Here is a 19,711-nt window from a genome sequence, read left to right as displayed (position 1 = left end):
GCTCCCCCTTTGTTTGAAACAAAAGGTAGCACTGATACCAAGGCTGCTGTTTGCTCATTTCTTAAAATGCTTTCATGTTGGGGCAGAAAAGTTGTATGTCCTTCTTGTCTTATGTAACATTCTTTGGGATGTTTTCAGTGAATGATCTCATCAAACATGGTTTTGTGAAGATTGGAATCATATCAACTCTGAAGGTCATGATAACTTTGAAGTTTATTCTGCAATTTAAGTAGATCTGATTTGAATTCCCAATGGAGAACTGTGTTGCTCACAGTGAAGGAGTCTGTTTTAATCTCTGCTGGTGTTTCACTTTGTCAATCAGATCAATAATTGTTATAAATGCATCCTAATGACTGATGACCTAATCATTTTGTTGCTTTAATTTATTAATGAGATTAGCATCGAAACAATGAGTCATATGGTTAACTGTAAAATAGTACAGTACTTCAGTGGTCTGGCCATCCAGCTGAGCTAAACATTTCAATATGATCATTTCACGATACTTTAGCCTTTATGTCATGTTTTTAACTCCTCCAGAGCGATGTACATTTTATTTTTCCCTCAAAAGAATATTCTCTCTGAGGCCAAATCCATCTTGGGCATGAATGCTGCTGTTCTTGGAAGCCAGTATCAGGTCTTTGGTCCTCACTCATGTATAACTTTCAACCATGATCATCCTGCTATCACCTATCTTGAGCCTTTCAGTTTTGTTCAAACCATCACTTGTGATCTCAACTTGCCTCACTTCTTCTTTATCACCTCTAAATGTGCAGTCCAATGTGTGTCTCATCTCACATCCATACTGAATTAAAGATTCCTGCCAATGTATGTTGCTCTGTCAGACAACTGTGCATATGTCCCCTTCCTGTTATGACATAGAGGCTTTAAAAAGCCCAATTTGGAAATGACCTCCTCATCATTTTTGCTTTATTTCAAGTTCTGTTTCATTCTTTCCCACCCTGACACTGTTCTGTACCTGTTTCAATGAATGTCATTTTTACTACAGGATTAACCTGATTGTTATAAATGGATTAGCATTGAGTTTAAAATAATAGCAATCTGTAAACCTAAGTTGATGGATCTCATCCTTTCCCTCAAAGTTTGCAAATTAAACTTATTTAAAGGTACAATAACAAGCTGGAGCTTCACTTTGTATTTTAATACAGTTAAGACACTTGGAAAAATAGTATAACTGTTATGCCTCTGAGTTCAACTATATCAACACTTCAATAACCCTCATCTGTCTTCTTACAATCAGATTAGCATTGACCCTAAGCAGGTAACTCAACTAAAGCAACTACGGTTCCTTGTTTGGCTGGAAATGGTGAATTCATTTTCAACAATTGTTGTGTGCTGAGGTGAAACTATAGATTACTGCAGGATTGAGAATTTTTGCATAAAATATCCCCAGTGTGACCAATCAGAGGCACATGTAATCTCCAGGGACCAGGTATTCAGTATAACTTCATTCCTGGTGTACATAGGAACTTACATAAGAACTGAAGTTTGACTCTAATATGATAACAAAGGTACCCAACTATACACAAAACTTACCAGATTCCTCTATGCAAGCATAGAGATAGCAAGAATATATTTGTGTATGCTGACGTACCCAATTACATTCTTCACTTCCTATATGACAACAGTGACTGCACTTCACAGTAAATACATTGAGATGTGCTTGGCTCATGAGAGTGCCAGATGAATTCTGGTCCTTTTCTGAAGAAGGGTCCAGAATGAAACGTCAGCTTTCTTGCCCCTCTGAAGCTGATTGGCCTGCTGTGTTCATCCAGCTCTGCACCTTGTTATCTCCGATTCTGGTCTTTCCTTTTTGTAATCATTCATGGATTGTGCACATCATTTATTGACCATCCCTAGTTGCCTTTGAGAAGGTGGTGGGGAGCTGCCTTCCTGAATTGCTGCTGTCCATGTCTTGTGGATAGGCTCAGAACACAGTTAAGGGGAGGGAATTCCAGCATTTGGACCAAACAATAGTGAAGGAATGGAGATATATTTCTAAGTCAGGATGGTGAGTGACTTGCAGGAAAACTTGAAGGTGGTGCTGTTCCCATGTATAGAACATAGAACATAGAACAGTACAGCACAGAACAGGCCCTTCAGCCCACGATGTTGTGCCGACCATTGATCCTCATGTATGCACCCTCAAATTTCTGTGACCATATGCATGTCCAGCAGTCTCTTAAATGTCCCCAATGACCTTGCTTCCACAACTGCTGCTGGTAACGCATTCCATGTTCTCACAACTCTCTGTGTAAAGAACCTGCCTCTGACATCCCCTCTATACTTTCCTCCAACCAGCTTAAAACTATGACCCCTCATGCTAGCCTTTTCTGCCCTGGGAAATAGTCTCTGGCTATCAACTCTATCTATGCCTCTCATTATCTTGTATACCTCAATTCGGTCCCCTCTCCTCCTCCTCTTCTCCAATGAAAAGAGTCCGAGCTCAGTCAACCTCTCTTCATAAGATAAGCCCTCCAGTCCAGGCAGCATCCTGGTAAACCTCCTCTGAATTCTCTCCAAAGCATCCACATCTTTCCTATAATAGGGCGACCAGAACTGGACGCAGTATTCCAAGTGCGGTCTAACCAAAGTTTTATAGAGCTGCAACAAGATCTCGCGACTCTTAAACTCAATCCCCCTGTTAATGAAAGCCAAAACACCATATGCTTTCTTAACAACCCTGTCCACTTGGGTGGCCATTTTAAGGGATCTATGTATCTGCACACCAAGATCCCTCTGTTCCTCCACACTGCCAAGAATCCTATCCTTAATCCTGTACTCAGCTTTCAAATTCGACCTTCCAAAATGCATCACCTCGCATTTATCCAGGTTGAACTCCATCTGCCACCTCTCAGCCCATCTCTGCATCCTGTCAATGTCCCACTGCAGCCTACAACAGCCCTCTATACTGTCAACAACACCTCCGACCTTTGCAAACTTGCTGACCCATCCTTCAATCCCCTCATCCAAGTCATTAATAAAAATTACAAACAGTAGAGGCCCAAGGACAGAGCCCTGTGGAACACCACTCACCACTGACTTCCAGGCAGAATATTTTCCTTCTACTACCACTCCCTGTCTTCTGTATCTGAGACCTTGTCTTTCTATTTGGTGATGGTCACAGGCTTGTGTTGCAATTTGAAGCTCAGGTGAATTGTAGAAATACACATTGTTGTTACTGAGCATGGCTGAAGGAGCGAGTGAATGCTTGTGGATGTGATGCTAATCAAGTGGGCTGCTTTGTCCTGGATAGCATCAAGCTTCTTGAGTGTTGCTGGAACTTCACCCATCCAGGCAAGTGGAGAATATTCCATCACACTCCCAACTTGTGCCTTGTAGATGGTGAACAGGCTTTCATGAACCAGGAAGTGAGTTGCATGCTGTGGGGTTCATAACTTCTGACCTGCTCTTGTAGCTGCAGTTTTTATATGGCTAGTTCAGTTCAGTTCTGGCTACTGGTAACCCCAAGATGTTTATAATGGGAGTTTCGGTGATGGTAAATTAGGCCGAAATGGTGCTCAACATTATGCTGTCATCAGCAAGGGTCCTGCTTCAGACCTAATGATGGAGAAAAAGTCATTCTCGAAGCAGCAGAAGATGGTTGGGCGGAGGTCGTTACCCTGAGGAACACCTGCAGACAGAACGCGTGGCTAAGATGTTCTCAAGATCTGCATTTTTTTTCTTTATTCATTCATTCACAGGATGACGGTGTCCCGAGCTAGGTGGCATTATTGCCCATCCCTAATTTCCCAGCGGGTAGTTAAGAGTTAACCACATTGCTGTGGGTCTGGAGTCACATGTAGGCCAGACCAGGTAAGGATGGCAATTTCCTTCCCTAAAGAACATTGGTGAAGCAGATGGGTTTTTCCGACGATCAGCAATGGACTCATGGACAGCATGAGACTCTTAATTCCAGTTTCTTCTAATAATTAATTTAAATTCCACCATCTGCCTTGACAGGAATTCAAACTCAGGTCCACAGAATGTTATCTGTGTCTCTGGATTAACCGGCCAGCGACAATACCACGAGGCCTTCGCCTCCCTAGGAATCAGTTAATGGAATGGGTTGGATGGAAGATAAACGTAACAAATGGCTGCAATAAGGAAGGAAGTGCTGGCAGTCATCTACACAACAGTGGAGATTTTGTACCTCGGGGATTGCTTTGAAGTGCAGCCATTATTATTACGTGGTAGATATATTAATCTCTTTCAAGTAAAAATAAGTCTGACCTGCTGAAGTCAGCTGTGTTTTGAAGAGGAATGATGCTTTAAAAGTCGGGGTTAGCATCTTGATGTTCGTCGGCCAACTGATTGATTTGTTTGTCTTGACATTTGGCAAGGTCATGGTGTCCAGCCTTTTGTTGCCATGGAAAAGTAGTGGAGAGCCTTCAAAATGAGCTGCTGCAGTCCATGAGGTAATGGTGACCCCACAGTGTTAGTGGCCAATAAGTTCTGATATTGATCTGATGAAATCCAAGTTAGGATGGTGTCTGCTACACTGTAGAAATTTGAAGTGACGGTGCTGTAATAAAGCTGCTTCATTTGTTCCACTTGATGACCGGGATCTTGGAGTGGGCATGTGCAAGGCAACACAATGGTAAGTAATGTTAGTGAGTTGCTACAGTTCATCCTGTAGCTAGTATGTACTGAAGCCTGACTGAACCACTGATGGAGGGAAAGCTCTCAAGTTTGGTGGCAGAACACTAAACTGTCAGTTGCTGCATTCTAATTGGTGCTGGGTGTCTTGAATGTTGCCGTGGCTGTGCTCACTCAGGGCAATAGTGGAGATTCCATCACCTTGTAGAGAGAGGGTGAAGAGGCTTTGAATTGTTGAGGCAGTCAGAAAATGTCTCACAGTGACCTTTCTGTGCCTTGCACTTTTAGCTGGAGACCCAGTTGAAGCTTAAAGCCATGCGGTAGAGATGATGACTAATTTGGATTCACGTTTACCAGAAATCGAGATAAAAACTAAAATAATTAAATTTAAAACTATCTGGAGACTTGATAAATAAAGACACAACTGAGTGGGCAGACAATGGTTTACACCAATGTAGTAAACCCTCAAAGCTCAGGACCCCCACTCTAATATGGCAAACTCTGCCACGTTGACTGTAGAGGAAGACAATGGGCTCTGATGTTGCAAGATTCACTGGCATCTGTTTTCTCTGGGCCCTCTTCCCAGTCATCTTTGCTTTTAGCTCCTCCTCACTTCTGCTGAATAGCCTCCAGATGTTACAGCTGTCATGAATTGTCTTGGAGTTATGAGTATCACTGTCCATCATCTTCCTGTGTCACTTGCAAAGGTAACAGAGGTGATACTCAGCAGGTGGCCAGTTCACCATGCACATGTTGTTTTAGCGTTAGATCTTCATCCATTCAGTGAATATGGCTGAGCCATTTTAGACATCATTGGAGTGGAGCTGATGGAATTGGCACACTCCAGGGTCTCTGGATGGCGACCTTGCCTAGCCAAGACATGCTGAGAATGCGTCTGAAACAGCAGAGGTGACACTGGTCAGACTTTGCTTCTGTCTGGTGTCAACACGAGAGAGGAGTTCATTGAGCACGCAGCTTGGTAAGACTTGCTGTTTGGTGCTCCTAGTTAGACCGGTGTTAGAACATAGAACATAGAACATAGAACAGTACAGCACAGAACAGGCCCTTCAGCCCACAATGTTGTGCCGACCATTGATCCTCATGGATGCACCCTCAAATTTCTGTGACCATATGCATGTCCAGCAGTCTCTTAAATGACCCCAATGACCTTGCTTCCACAACTGCTGCTGGCAACGCATTCCATGCTCTCACAACTCTCTGCGTAAAGAACCTGCCTCTGACATCCCCTCTATACTTTCCACCAACCAGCTTAAAACTATGACCCCTCGTGCTAGCCATTTCTGCCCTGGGAAATAGTCTCTGGCTATCGACTCTATCTATGCCTCTCATTATCTTGTATACCTCAATTAGGTCCCCTCTCCTCCTCCTTTTCTCCAATGAAAAGAGACCGAGCTCAGTCAACCTCTCTTCATAAGATAAGCCCTCCAGTCCAGGCAGCATCCTGGTAAACCTCCTCTGAACCCTCTCCAAAGCATCCACATCTTTCCTATAATAGGGCGCCCAGAACTGGACGCAGTATTCCAAGTGCGGTCTAACCAAAGTTTTATAGAGCTGCAACAAGATCTCACGACTCTTAAACTCAATCCCCCTGTTAATGAAAGCCAAAACACCATATGCTTTCTTAACAACCCTGTCCACTTGGGTGGCCATTTTAAGGGATCTATGTATCTGCACACCAAGATCCCTCTGTTCCTCCACGCTGCCAAGAATCCTATCCTTAATCCTGTACTCAGCTTTCAAATTCGACCTTCCAAAATGCATCACCTCGCATTTATCCAGGTTGAACTCCATCTGCCACCTCTCAGCCCATCTCTGCATCCTGTCAATGTCCCGCTGCAGCCTACAACAGCCCTCTACACTGTCAACGACACCTCCGACCTTTGTGTCGTCTGCAAACTTGCTGACCCATCCTTCAATTCCCTCGTCCAAGTCATTAATAAAAATTACAAACAGTAGAGGCCCAAGGACAGAGCCCTGTGGAACCCCACTCACCACTGACTTCCAGGCAGAATATTTTCCTTCTACTACCACTCGCTGTCTTCTGTTGGCCAGCCAATTCTGTATCCAAGCAGCTAAGTTCCCCTGTATCCCATTCCTCCTGACCTTCTGAATGAGCCTTCCATGGGGAACCTTATCAAATGCCTTACTGAAGTCCATATACACCACATCCACAGCTTGACCCTCATCAACCTTACTAGTCACATCCTCAAAAAACTCGATAAGGTTTGTAAGGCATGACCTACCCCTCACAAAGCCGTGTTGACTGTATTTGATCAAGCCATGCTCTTCCAGATGGTCATAAATCTTATCCCTCAGAATCCTTTCTAACACCTTGCAGACGACAGACGTGAGACTTACCGGTCTATAATTGCCGGGGATTTCCCTATTTCCTTTCTTGAAGAGAGGAATTACATTTGCCTCTCTCCAGTCCTCAGGTACGACTCCAGTGGAGAGCGAGGATGCAAAGATCTTCGCAAGTGGCGAAGCAATTGCATTTCTCGCTTCCCAAAGCAGCCGAGGACAAATCTGATCCGGGCCTGGCGACTTGTCAATCTTAATGTTTGACAAAATTTTCAGTACATCAGCTTCCTCTATCTCTATCCATTCCAGCATGCACACCTGCTCTTCAAAGGTTTCATTCACTACACAGGTCGTTTCTTTCGTAAAGACAGAAGCAAAAAACTCATTTAGGGCTTCCCCTACCTCCTCAGGCTCCACACACAAGTTCCCTATGCTATCCCTGATCGGCCCTACTCTTTCTTTGACCATTCTCTTATTCCTCACGTGTGTTGCTCCACACATTGCTACTCAGCCTAAACGTTTCAGCTTCAGCTTTTGCAACGTGTGTGTTGCTTCTAGCATTTAAGTGACAAATAAATATGTGAAGCTCTCAACGATCTCCAGCAACATAGGATCAGTGTTTTAGGTTACAAGTCATGTCATACTGTGGTACACCTTCAGCAGCAAATGAATAGCTTTCTCACATCTGTAAAGAGCTTGGTTTGACCACAGCCAGAGGAAGACAAATAGTAAAATTCTGGTGTCACCATACCATCAATGACAGAAGTAATCCTGTGATTGGAGGCTAGGAGTTAAGGTTGAAACATACCAAACCAGAAGGGGATTTTACTCCAGCAGTGGGGCTAGAATTCACAAGAATTCTGGAACCTTCATGGTCAGTTTGTGGAGCTAGTTTGTAACTTAGCAAATTTGTTGAACTCAATTTCACCATCAAAGATGTAAAATTTAGCAGTTTCACAACTCAGCTCTGATTTAATCTCTGGATTGCTACACCAGTACCAAACAAGCATGATATCTGAGACTGCAACCAGGTTGAAAGCAGTAAAATTGAAGGACAGTGCAAATGAATATTGTCCTTGCAAATGATGATGCTGAATGGAAGCATATACATGAGAGAGGGCAGGATGCCTATTCTGGATCCTTAGAGGCTATCAGAGACCTCAGTACAGGGAGGTGAAGAGAAGCCCTACGTAGGAATGGCAGTAATTGGGTTTGAAGTAGAACTCTACAGAGGCAGTCATCCGGAGCTGGACGATAGAGCAAATATGTCAGGAGCAATGCGAAGGTGTTTTTTTTCCTGTTATGATCGTTGCCTGAATGAATTGCATTCAGTATCCATCATTTGGCTTCAAGAGAGTTAATACTTTCTAAAACATGAAAGAGGTCATGGGTTCTATATTATATTTGGAATAATGTGCAGCAGATGGGGATGACCGAGATAGAAGGTGGTTGTGCACAAGTGGGTAATGTTTTGAATATGGGTTTCATGCCAAATGAGCTGATGGTCATGGTGCCTGCAGATGTTTTCTGGCCCATATCACTGGCTGTCTCTTGAGTATCTGTAACTGCAACCATGTGCAAGTATTTAATTCGCAAAATCGTTCGCACCACAGCAGCCTGAGCCAGGTTAAAACGAAACAGCGAGATTGGTGTCTTCAGCAGTTTTGATGTTGTCTTGATGCAAGAGACGCTGTGACTCTCCTTTTCAGTAATCTGGCATCAGGGTATGATTTTTTTTTTCAGCCCTGAGAGCTCATCATTTATCAGATCTTGGGAGGCAGCCATTACACTGACTCGCCAATTACAATTAGGGTACAGTACAAACCAGGAGCCCTGCATTTCAGAAGTCACTTTGACACGCTGAGTCGGTGGCAAGTTCTTCTCAATCTTTTCACAAAGGAGAAGTCAATGGAAAAGCCTGAGTTGATAAGAGCACACCCCAGTGCTTTAGTGAAACCAGGAATATCCCAGGTTTGATCCTTGGGCAATGCTGAGTTTCACCTCCCTCAGGAGGATATAAGAACTGTGATGTTCTGAGTGGTCACAGTTGGAAAGAAAGGAGATGAGGACCTGCTCCTGGTCACCATATCACCTCTTCTGTCAGCAGTTTGCTTCAGGACAGCATTAAGTGCAGAGATGATGCCTGTCACACACAGGCCATGCCTATGCATGCATGTGAAGGCTATTTGCATGAGTTCCCAGCAAGTGGCATTGAGAGCTGCACATCAGCAGAAGTCAGTACATTAAGGAAAATGTGACGTAACAAAGAAAGGGAAGCACTCATGAACGGGAAAGGTATTTTAAGTAGGAGGCAGAAGGAGAATCGAGAGTGCACTCTGGATGGCACGGTGGGAGGCACTTTGGTCCACTGAGTCGATGCCAGGCTCTCCACGGAGCAATCTGGTCAGTCTGAATCCTCCATCACAGCAGCTGTGCTTCCTTTGAGGACACATTCTGTTCCCTTCAGAAATATTTGAACATTTGCATGACCACCCTTCATGTGGGCAGCAAATAAGAAGCCAACTCGATGCGTTTCAACAAAGGTTGTCGGAATCACTAGAGCACGGAAAGAGGCCGTTCGACCCATCAAGTCTGCACCCACCCTCTGAAGAGCATCCCACCCAGACATGTTCCTCCTATTCTTTCCCTTTAACCCTGCATTTTCCACAGCTAATCCACCTAGCCTGCATATTACGGGGCAACTTAGCACTGTAATTCCACCTAACCCATGCATCTCTGGAAGAAAACCGGAGCACCCAGAGGAAACCCACGCAGACACGGGGAGAATGTGCAAACTCCACACAAACAGTTACCCGAGGGTGGAATCGAACCCGGGTCCCTGGCGCTGTGAGGCAGCAGTGCTAACCACTGAGCCACCGTGCTGCCTTCTTCCTTAGATTCGCGTGTCCAAAACCTTAAGCAACAGTCAACATATTCATCATCCCAATGGCTTGCGGTGAATGGTTTTGTTATTCCCTAGTCTGCCTTTTCCAAGAAGAACTCATCCAGCTTCTCCAACCTTGCTTTGCAGGTAGGATTTCCTGTCCCTGGAACCATTCCGATGAATGTTGTTGTCCTCCTCCAACTAAGGACCTTCACACGCAGCTTCCTAAATGTGGTACAGTGAAAAATTCTGAACAGTGTTCTATTTTCTGGGTTTTAACCATGCAACATTTCCAGTGAGGCATATGACATCATTTTTGAATCATAATTCTAAAATGCATATGAAAACAGTAATATTCTTAAATCCTGTTGATTATATAGATTGCATTCTGAAAATGTTCTTTTTTATTAGATATGGCACTAATTACTTATAACGCAATTTATGATCAGAGTGAAGATTGCATCTTTTTCCATTTCTCCTGCTCTGTCTGTTTCCCTCCCTCTTTCTCACAGCATGTATACAGTGCAGACATTACCTAAACTATTTAATTTGAGCCCAGCCTTAGAAATGAGATCGAACTGGGCAAGTTTTCAAAAGTGCATCAGAAACAGTCCATACATTAAGCAACAGTTTGTGGGCAGGCAACGCCCAGAATATTGATGTACTCGACAAGAGTATTTGCACACTTTCAACATGTGCTGTGTTGGCGCTGTTGTCATTAACACTAGTGAGTGCAGTCAAGCCCCTTAGTGACTGGTGAGCGGAGATGGAGCATCAAAGGAGCCAACTTTGCCTCTTCACAGGCTTTCTTTACATGCTGAATTTTTTTTAAAAAAAGAAAGAGCCGTGGCGGTATTTAATCAGGACACAGAATTGTCACTGTATTCTCCTGAAATGGTGGTTTAGTCAAGGACCTGTAATCATCTCAATCCAACTTAGAACACTCGCGGGAAAGGTCAGGAAATGGAGTAGGGAGTTTTATTAAATTATTTGCATCTGAAAATCTCTTAAGTCATGGCATCATCAGCTGTCCTTTAATTTGAGGATGACCTCCACTCAGGATTGTGCATATTCCTGTGACTGAACAGGATTCTTTTGCATACTGGAGTAATCTGCACCTTTTGTGTTGTTCACCTCTGCAGTTGGCACATCAAGATCATATACACAGTGCAAAGTAATTTAGTGGTCCACTTTCAGCTTTTGCTGCCTGGCATTTCGCTTTTTTTTGTCTCAGGTGGACAGTGGAGTGTAAGGATGCTGAGTTGTCCTTGGGTAGGGCGTTTGGGTGGAGGAAAATAAAGATTTGATGGACGGTCATTTTATACCAAGCTGGCTCACAAACCTCGAGACAATCTTGGAAAATGTCAATGTGACATAATGGATCTGACATTTCCAGTAGCCTTGAGAAAGGAAGCATTACCTGAGTTGCAGAAGCAACAATAACACTGGCACTTTGCATTTCGATAACACCTATTAATGTAGTAAAATACCCTCAAGTGCATCCCAGGAATGTAACAGGGAAATAGTTGGCAGCAAGCCAAAGGCAAAGACTGACCACTTGGCAGAATTGAGAGGTTTTAACCAGCTTCTTCAAGCAGGAGAGAGAGAGAGAGAGAGAGAGAGTTAGAGATTTTGCAGGGAGAATATGTAAAATTTAGGTCTAAACTGTTCGATGCATAACCAGAAGTGACAGGGTGAAGGAAATAAGAGATGCACAAGAGGCCAGAGCTGGAAGGGAATAGTCATCAGGAATCTAAAGGGGATACCAGGGACTGACTGGGCAAATTGTTAGAGGAAAATTTATTCAGGAATTTTGAAGTGGACGCAGTGACAATTAGAAGCATCTGTAGGTCAATGAACACAGGGATGACAGATAATTGAGATTGATGGAAGCTAGGATATAAGAAGCAGAGTGTTATGAGTTGATGAGTTGAGGAAAGTTTGTAGATAATAGGCGAAACGGGGGGTGGGCAGGGTAACGAATGCATGGATCCAGTGGCTTTGAGAGAGTGCCGCCACATTTGGCGAGGGTACCATTTTGTCATTAAAGTAAAATATGGACAGCCTGGATGAAGATTCCGTTATTTTGATGTCTGTAGTGCTCAATTTGGCTCAGTGAGCAGGTAGAAAGCCAAAATCTATCCCTTCCAATCCATGGGACATTCTGATTAATATTTTCAATAAGGCCTGTGACAGGGCAGATTAGAGTTGGTTGCAAACAAGGTCAGGGCTTGTGTAAAAACCCACTCTCATGCCACTCCTCTTTATTTCTATAATCTCCTTCTGTTTTACAATCCTGCAAGCCACCTCCAGTCCATCATTTCTGTAGTTCTAATTTTAATCATGCCACCATTGCTGACCATGTGATCCCAGGCCAAGACCCTAAAGTGATCCTTTCCGAAAACTTTCTCTTGCTCCGCCTTGCTCTCTTCCTCTGAGTAACGTGGCAATCCTTGCCGATTAGACATCCATCTTAAATTTGTTTCGACCTGCTGTAGAAAAGAACCCTAACATGTCCTGGATTAGTCGAAATGAAAAAAGAGAAGAAAAATGTCCATCTGAAGTTTGGCTTTATGAAAATGTCAGTTGGTGGGATGGTGACCTAATGATTTAGAAGGGCCACCGGTTTTAATGTTTCTGTGTCTACAGAAATGTGTCTGTATTTGTATCGAGTGCTGTAACTCAGCAGTAATGGACTTAGCTGCCATCTGAAAGGTAGGAGTCTGTTTTAAAACAGACCTCAACATTAATTATGAAAATGTGGACTATTTGTCAGCCAAACAGTATGCTTGATCACAGAATTGTGCTGTCTAATGCCATATGGTTGACTATATGATTTAAAGGTGTCAACAGCCCGAACAAGGTCAAAGCTTATTAAAACTGAAGAGATAAGTCTGTATTCAGGAAAACAAGCAATTCCAAATGAACTAATTGATCAATCTGACTGTGGAGGACGACAGGTTTGTAATATTTTTCATGGTCAAACTGATCATTGCTGGAGACTAGACAGGGTTAAGAATGCACAACCTTATCTGTTTGGAAAGAGCACAAAGCAAGCTTATCTTGTGGTTAGAGATAGCAGGAACTGCAGATGCTGGAGAATCTGAGATAACAAGGTGTAGAGCTGGATGAACACAGCAGGCCAAGCAGCATCTTCGGAGCACAAAAGCTGACGTTTCGGGCCGAGACCCTTCTTCAGAAATGGGGGAGGGGAAGGGGGTTCTGAAATAAATGGGGAGAGAGGGGCAGGTGGATAGAAATTAGATAGAGGAGAAGATAGCTGGAGAGGAGACAGTCAGGCCAAAGAGGCGGGGATGGAGCCAGTAAAGGTGAGTGTAGGTGGGGAGGTAGGGAGCAGATAGCTCAATCCAGGGAGGACGGACAGGTCAATGGGGCAGGATGAGATTAGTAGGTGGGAGATGAGGGTGGGGCTTGAGGTGGGAGGAGAGGATAGGTGGGAGGAAGGACAGGTTAGGGAGGCGAGGACGAGCTGGGCTGGTTTTGGGATGCGGTAGGGAAAGGGGAGATTTTGAAGCTTGTGAAATCCACATTAATACTATTGGGCTGCAGGGTTCCCAAGCGGAATATGAGTTGCTGTTCCTGCAACCTTCAGGTAGCATTGTTGTGGCACTGCAGGAGGCCCAGGATGGACATGTCGTCTGAGGAATGGGAGGGGGATTTGAAATGGTTCGCGACTGGGAGGTGTAGTTGTTGAGTGAAATCTGAGCGTAGGTGTTCTGCAAAGCGGTCCACAAGCCTCCACTTGGTTTCTCTGATGTAGAGGAGGCCACAACGGGAACAGCAAATATGGTATGCCACATTAGCAGATGTGCAGGTGAACATCTGCTTGATGTGGAAAGTCATCTTGGGGTCTGGGATGGGGGTGAGGGGGGAGGTGTAGGAGCAGGTGTAGCACTTTCTGTGGTTTCAGGGAAAAGTGCCGGGTGTGGTGGGGCTGGAGAGGAGTGTGCAGCAAACAAGGGAGTCATGGAGAGAGTAGTGCCTCGGGAAGGCAGATAAGGGTGGGCATGGAAAAATGTCTTTGGTGGTGGGGTTGGAATTGTCGGAGGATGATGCGTTGGATCCGGAGGTTGGCAGGGTGGTACGTGAGGATGAGCGGGATTCTGTTTTGGTTGTTGTTGTGAAAATGGGGTGTGAGGGATGAGTTGCGGGAAATGCAGGAGACACAGCTGAGACACAGTTCTTGACCGCTGAGTGGGTGGAAGTTGCAGTACTTGAAAAATGAGGACATCTAAGATGAACAGGAGTGGAATGCCTCATTGTGGGAGCAAATGCAGCAGGGGCGAAGGAATTGGGTATAGGGGATTGCATTTTTGCAGGAGGGTGGATGGGAGGAGGTGTATTCTAGCTAGCTGTGGGTGTCGGTGGGCTTGAAGTGGATATTGGTTTCTCGGTGGTTGCCAGAGATGGAGACAGAGAGGCCCAGGAAGGAGAGAGAGGTATTAGAGATGGCCCAGGTGAACTTAAGGTTGGGGTGGAAGGTGTTGGTGAAGAGGATGAACTGTTTGAGCTCCTTGTGGGAGCACGAGGCGGCATCGATATAGTCATCAATGTAACGGAGGAAGAGGTGGAGTTTAGGGCCAGTGTAGGTACGGAAGAGGGATTATTCCATGTAACCTACAAAGAGGCAGGCATAGCTTGGGCCCATGCGGGTACCCATGGCCACCCCCTTTGTCTGTAGGAAGTGGGAGGAATTGAAAGAGAAGTTGTTGAGGGGGAGGACAAGTTCAGCTAAGCGGATGAGGGTGTCAGTGGTGGGGGACTGGTCGGGACTGCGGGTCAGGAAGAAACGGACTGCCTTCAGGCCCTCTGTATGGGGAATGCAGGTGTGTAGGGACTGGGCGTCCATTGTAAAGATGAGGTGTTGGGGACTGGGGAATTGGAAGTACTGGAGGAGGCGGAGGACATGGGTGGTGTCACGGATGTAGGTAGGGAGTTCTTGGACTTAGGGGGAGAAAATGGAGTCAAGAGAGGGGGAGAAGAGTTTGGTGGGGCAGGAGCAGGTGGAGACAATAGGTCGACCAGGGCAGTCAGGTTTGTGGATTTTGGGAAGGAGTTAGAGTGGGCAGTGCGGGATTGGGGGACTGTGAGGTTGGAAGCTGTGGGTGGGAGGCCACCTGAAGTGATGAGGATGTGAATGGTTTGGGAGACGATGGTTGGTGGTCGGGGGTGGGGTCATGATCCGGGGGTGGTAGGCAGAGGTGTCGGAGAGTTGGCACCTGGCCTCGGCAATGTAGAGGTCAGTGCGCCATACTACAACTTGAGGGGTGGACGGTGGCTCAGTGGTTAGCACTGCAGCCTCACAGCACCAGGGACACGGGTTCGATTCCAGCCTCGGGTGGCTGTCTGTGCAGAATTTGCACATTCTCCCTGTGTCTGCGTGGGTTTCCTCCCACAGTCCAAAAATGTGCAGGCTAGGTGGATTGGCCATGCTAAATTGCCCATAGCATTCAGGGGTGTGTGGGTGAGAGGGGGAGGGGTCTGGGTGGGATATATATCAAGGGGCAGTGTGGACTTGGTGGGCCAAAGGGCCAGTTTCCACACTGTAGGGAATCTAATCTAAACTGCGCCTTCTTTGTCCGCAGGTTTTATGGTGAGGTTGGGATTGGAGCGGAGGGCTGCACATTCTCCGGGGGTGATGTTGGAGTGGGTGAGAGGGGTCTTGTGAGCTCATCTGTTGAGACAGAGTGGGCTGTTTTGGTGTGATCTTTGGACAAGTCCACTTGTAATTGCAAGCGTTGCATGGGTAGGATTTGTTCTTAGTTTTTGTAATGAACTTTGCTTGAATGAAAGTAATTGGGTATGTTCTATTATTAGAACTGTTTGGGTTATTGATATCCACAGTAAACCTGATGGATCAGGGTAAGTAGAAATTGAAGCCTACAGTATAAAAGTGCCTTGCAGCACACTGTGGCATTAACATCGTGTTCAAAATACATGTTGTTATGCAAATAAAGTTTAACGTGTGAAATTGAGGCAACCAGCAATGGACAAGAATGGACAATCCGACCCCACCACCCAAGACATTTTTCCATCCCCACCCTTGTCTGCTTTCCGGAGAGACCACTCTCTCCGTGACTCCCTTGTTCGCTCCACACGGCCCTCCAACCCCACCACACCCGGCACCTTCCCCTGCAACCGCAGGAAGCGCTACACTTGCCCCCACACCTCCTCCCTCACCCCTATCCCAGGCCCCAAGATGACTTTCCATATTAAGCAGAGGTTCACCTGCACATCTGCCAATGTGGTATACTGTATCCGTTGTGCCCGGTGTGGCTTCCTCTACATTGGGGAAACCAAGCGGAGGCTTGGGGACCGCTTTGCAGAACACCTCCGCTCGGTTCGCAACAAACAACTGCACCTCCCAGTCGCGAACCATGTCAACTCCCCCTCCCATTCCTCAGACAACATGTCCATCATGGGCCTCCTGCAGTGCCACAATGATGCCACCCGAAGGTTGCAGGAACAGCAACTCATATTCCGCTTTGGAACCCTGCAGCCCAATGGTATCAATGTGGACTTCACCAGCTTCAAAATCTCCCTTTCCCCCACTGCATCCCAAAACCAGCCCAGTTCGTCCCCTCCCTCCACTGCATCCCAAAACCAGCCCAGCCTGTCTCTGCCTCCCTAACCTGTTCTTCCTCTCACCCATCCCTTCCACCCACCCCAAGCCGCACCTCCATTTCCAACCTACTAACCTCATCCCACCTCCTTAACCTGTCCGTCTTCCCTGGACTGACCTATCCCCTCCCTACCTCCCCACCTATACTCTCCTCTCCACCTATCTTCTTTTCTCTCCATCTTCGGTCCGCCTCCCCCTCTCTCCCTATTTATTCCAGAACCCTCACCCCATCCCCCTCTCTGATGAAGGGCCTAGGCCTGAAACATCAGCTTTTGTGCTCCTGAGATGCTGCTTGGCCTGCTGTGTTCATCCAGCTTCACACTTTATTATCATGGACAAGGAGCTGTCACTAGTCTGACTGCTGTGTGATTCTCTGCATGAATAGTTTGTGGGCCACCACTTCTGCCAAAATGGCTGAACAGAGTGTAGAGGTCTGCTTCTGTTCACAAACTTGGCAGTGCTGTGTCTTGGAGCTGAACTGAACTCCAGCTGAAGGCACAGCTGGTTTAAGTCTGACTAGCGAATGCAGCAGCAGTAATCCACAGCTGCCAGGTCTTGTGCATCGTCCCACACTTCAAAGATGAATCACGTGGCTGCACTGCTTAACTGCACAAAAGCTAATGCTTTGGATTGTTGTGTTCTGACCCAGGTTTACATTGTGGGCCGTGGATAACACTGGAAGACGTTCCAGACCCAGCGCAGTCACTGTTAAAGTACCTTGTCCACTCGTGGATGATGTCAAGGCTAAAGGTGTGTTTTCCTGTCATTTTCAATTCAGTCAGTTCTTGGCTTCTACATTGGGTTTCAAGATCCCAGGTAAACCACGATCCATTTACTGTGCAGTGTCTGTGATTACTGTCCATAACTGATGGTCTTGGATTAAAGTCAGCCTTATTGTGTGACAGCCCTCACTGCTGACCTAATAAGAGCTTAAAGAAACAGGCCATTCAGCTCTTCAAGCCTACTCCCCCTTTTTATAAGGTCATGGCATTTCTGCCTGTGGTTCACAAATTCACTTTTCATGTCTGCACCTATGCCCTTCCCCATTTCCTTCACGTTTGATTCCCTTCTAATTCAAAAGATTTTGTTTTTACTCATGGGGTGAGGATTTTGCTGGCTAGGCCAGACCAGGTAAGGATGGCAGCTTCCTTCTCTGAAGGACATTTAGTGAATCAAATGGGTTTTCCTTGACAATCAATTCGCGGCCTTCCTTTGATTCTTAATTCCAGATTTTTATTGAATTTGAATTCCAACATCTGCAGGATGGGATTTGAACCCTGGATCTCTGGATTAATAGTCCGGCAATCATACCACAAGGCCGTTCCCCTCTGACTAGCTCAGACTTTACAAATCAGGCCAGCAACCCACAGAACTCCTGAGGGTAGAGTTGAAACACTAATGATCTTTTGAGAGATGAAATGGGAGAGATGATCGCCTAGTCGTATTATTGCTGGTCTGTTAATCCAGCGACCCAGATAACGTTCTGGGGACCCACGTTCAAATCCCGCCAAGGCAGATGGTGGAATTTGAATTTGATAAATACCTGAAATTCAGAATCTAGTGATGACCGTGAATCCATTGTCGATTGTTGGGAAAACCCATCCAGTTCACTAATGTCCTTTAGGGAAGGAAACTGTCACCCTTACCTGATCTGGCTTACATGTGACTTCAGATCCACAGCAATGTGGTTTACTCTTAACTGCTCTCTGGGCAATTATGGATGGGTAATAAATGCTGCCTGGCCAGCGATGCCCTCATCCCGTGAATGAATAAAGGTAAAACAAATTGCTCATCATCCACATCTTCAATGAGAGACTCCTTATTTTGAAGCTGTGCCTCTTAGTTTTGGATTCCCCCACAAGGGAAAACATCCTCTCAGCACCTCTCAGACCTTAAAGAAAACTACCCTCAGGGATCCAACAGAGCCAGCAACAGATATCATCAAACAAGCTCAGCAGACAATCACGTTAAAATAATCTCACTGACAGAAAACCAGACGGTAAAATGCACCAATTATTCTTTACTTGTAAATGATTGAGAACACATGAACAGGAGGAGGCCATTCGGCCCCTCGAATCTATTTTGTTGTTCAGCGAGATCATGGCCGATTCATGACTGAGCTCCATTTATCTGTTTTGTTAACAAAAAAAAGGAATCTCCTACTTCAATCTCATAATTAAATTTTATACTCTATCAAACATCAAATTGTAACTTGCAGATGATAATTGCAAACTTTTTCTACCGCTTCACTATAGAAACAATTTCGATTTCTCTCCTGATTTGTAATTTTTTAGAACTGCAGTTCTAATTTTGAGTCTATGATCCCCAGACCAACACTCCCCAACCATTGAAAATCATTTCTGTGTATCTACTGTAACTGCTGTCCTTAATGTGTTGAAAACATTGATTAAATCACTACTGATTATTCTCAGTACCACAGAGTATTGTGCAAACACTCCATGTAATTGAAGCCTTGACATGCTGGGGACAGAATGTCACATGGAATATGGGACTCAACTCATTGTTGCAATCCTCTGCCGGTCTTGAGACAGAAATGCTGTGAACATTGGAGTCGATATGTAGTGATTGAGTGCTGAGTGAATGAATGAGAAACACCCTGCTGTAAAGCATGAGTTGGTTACCTGCTCCTGTGTGCAGCATTACGAAAGGAGGTCCAGTCTACTCCAAAGTGCAGCATAGAAATGTAGAGCCATACTGTAAATGCCATGGAGATATGGCTGGTCTGTTTCGAATACCAAGATCTGTGGATGGGGTGTGTTGCAGTCACTGCCCATAGGGCGTGCCCTGAGATGTTGGCACCTGCTGTCCAAGATGGAGGTCTCAAAGATCAAAGTGGAGCTGCCAGGCACCCACCCAGTCTGAATTTCATGTTGGGAATTCCCAGTGTCTAGATTCCATTAGGTGGATGGGAGAATGGGAAAGTAAAAATTAATGAGGTGAGATTGGGTGATAATGAGAAGTTAATGCATGCTTACAAACCTGTCAGTGCCCATTAGTGAGAACCTCATCCCACCACTCAATACTCGGTTAGAAAATGGGGTTTTCACTCTCCGCATCAAGGAGCTCCTTGCTGGCGACCTCATACATCTTCCTCTTCTTTCTCGCCTTCGTGCCAGAACTTTAGAGGCTGCAAAGATTCCTCCATTTGCTTTACATCCTTTCATTGAATTCATTGATATAAATCAAGACACATCACTTGTTACATTTTGCCACACTAAAAAAGA

General features: G+C 45.4%; 1 protein-coding gene across 1 annotated transcript in view; it reads left to right on the top strand.

Moving 5' to 3' along the window:
• The window catches only part of astn1 (astrotactin 1), a 1,971,124-nt gene that overhangs the window by 1,932,962 nt on the left and 18,451 nt on the right, over positions 1–19,711 (top strand). The window contains exon 21 of the mRNA XM_048538653.2: positions 17,116–17,216. Coding sequence (XP_048394610.1) covers positions 17,116–17,216 — 101 coding nt within the window. The remainder of the gene's footprint in view (positions 1–17,115; positions 17,217–19,711) is intronic.

This window comes from Stegostoma tigrinum, chromosome 8 (assembly GCF_030684315.1).
Source record: "Stegostoma tigrinum isolate sSteTig4 chromosome 8, sSteTig4.hap1, whole genome shotgun sequence".
NCBI classification, from domain to species: Eukaryota; Metazoa; Chordata; class Chondrichthyes; order Orectolobiformes; family Stegostomatidae; genus Stegostoma; species Stegostoma tigrinum.
This window is presented reverse-complemented; position numbering and strand designations above follow the sequence as displayed.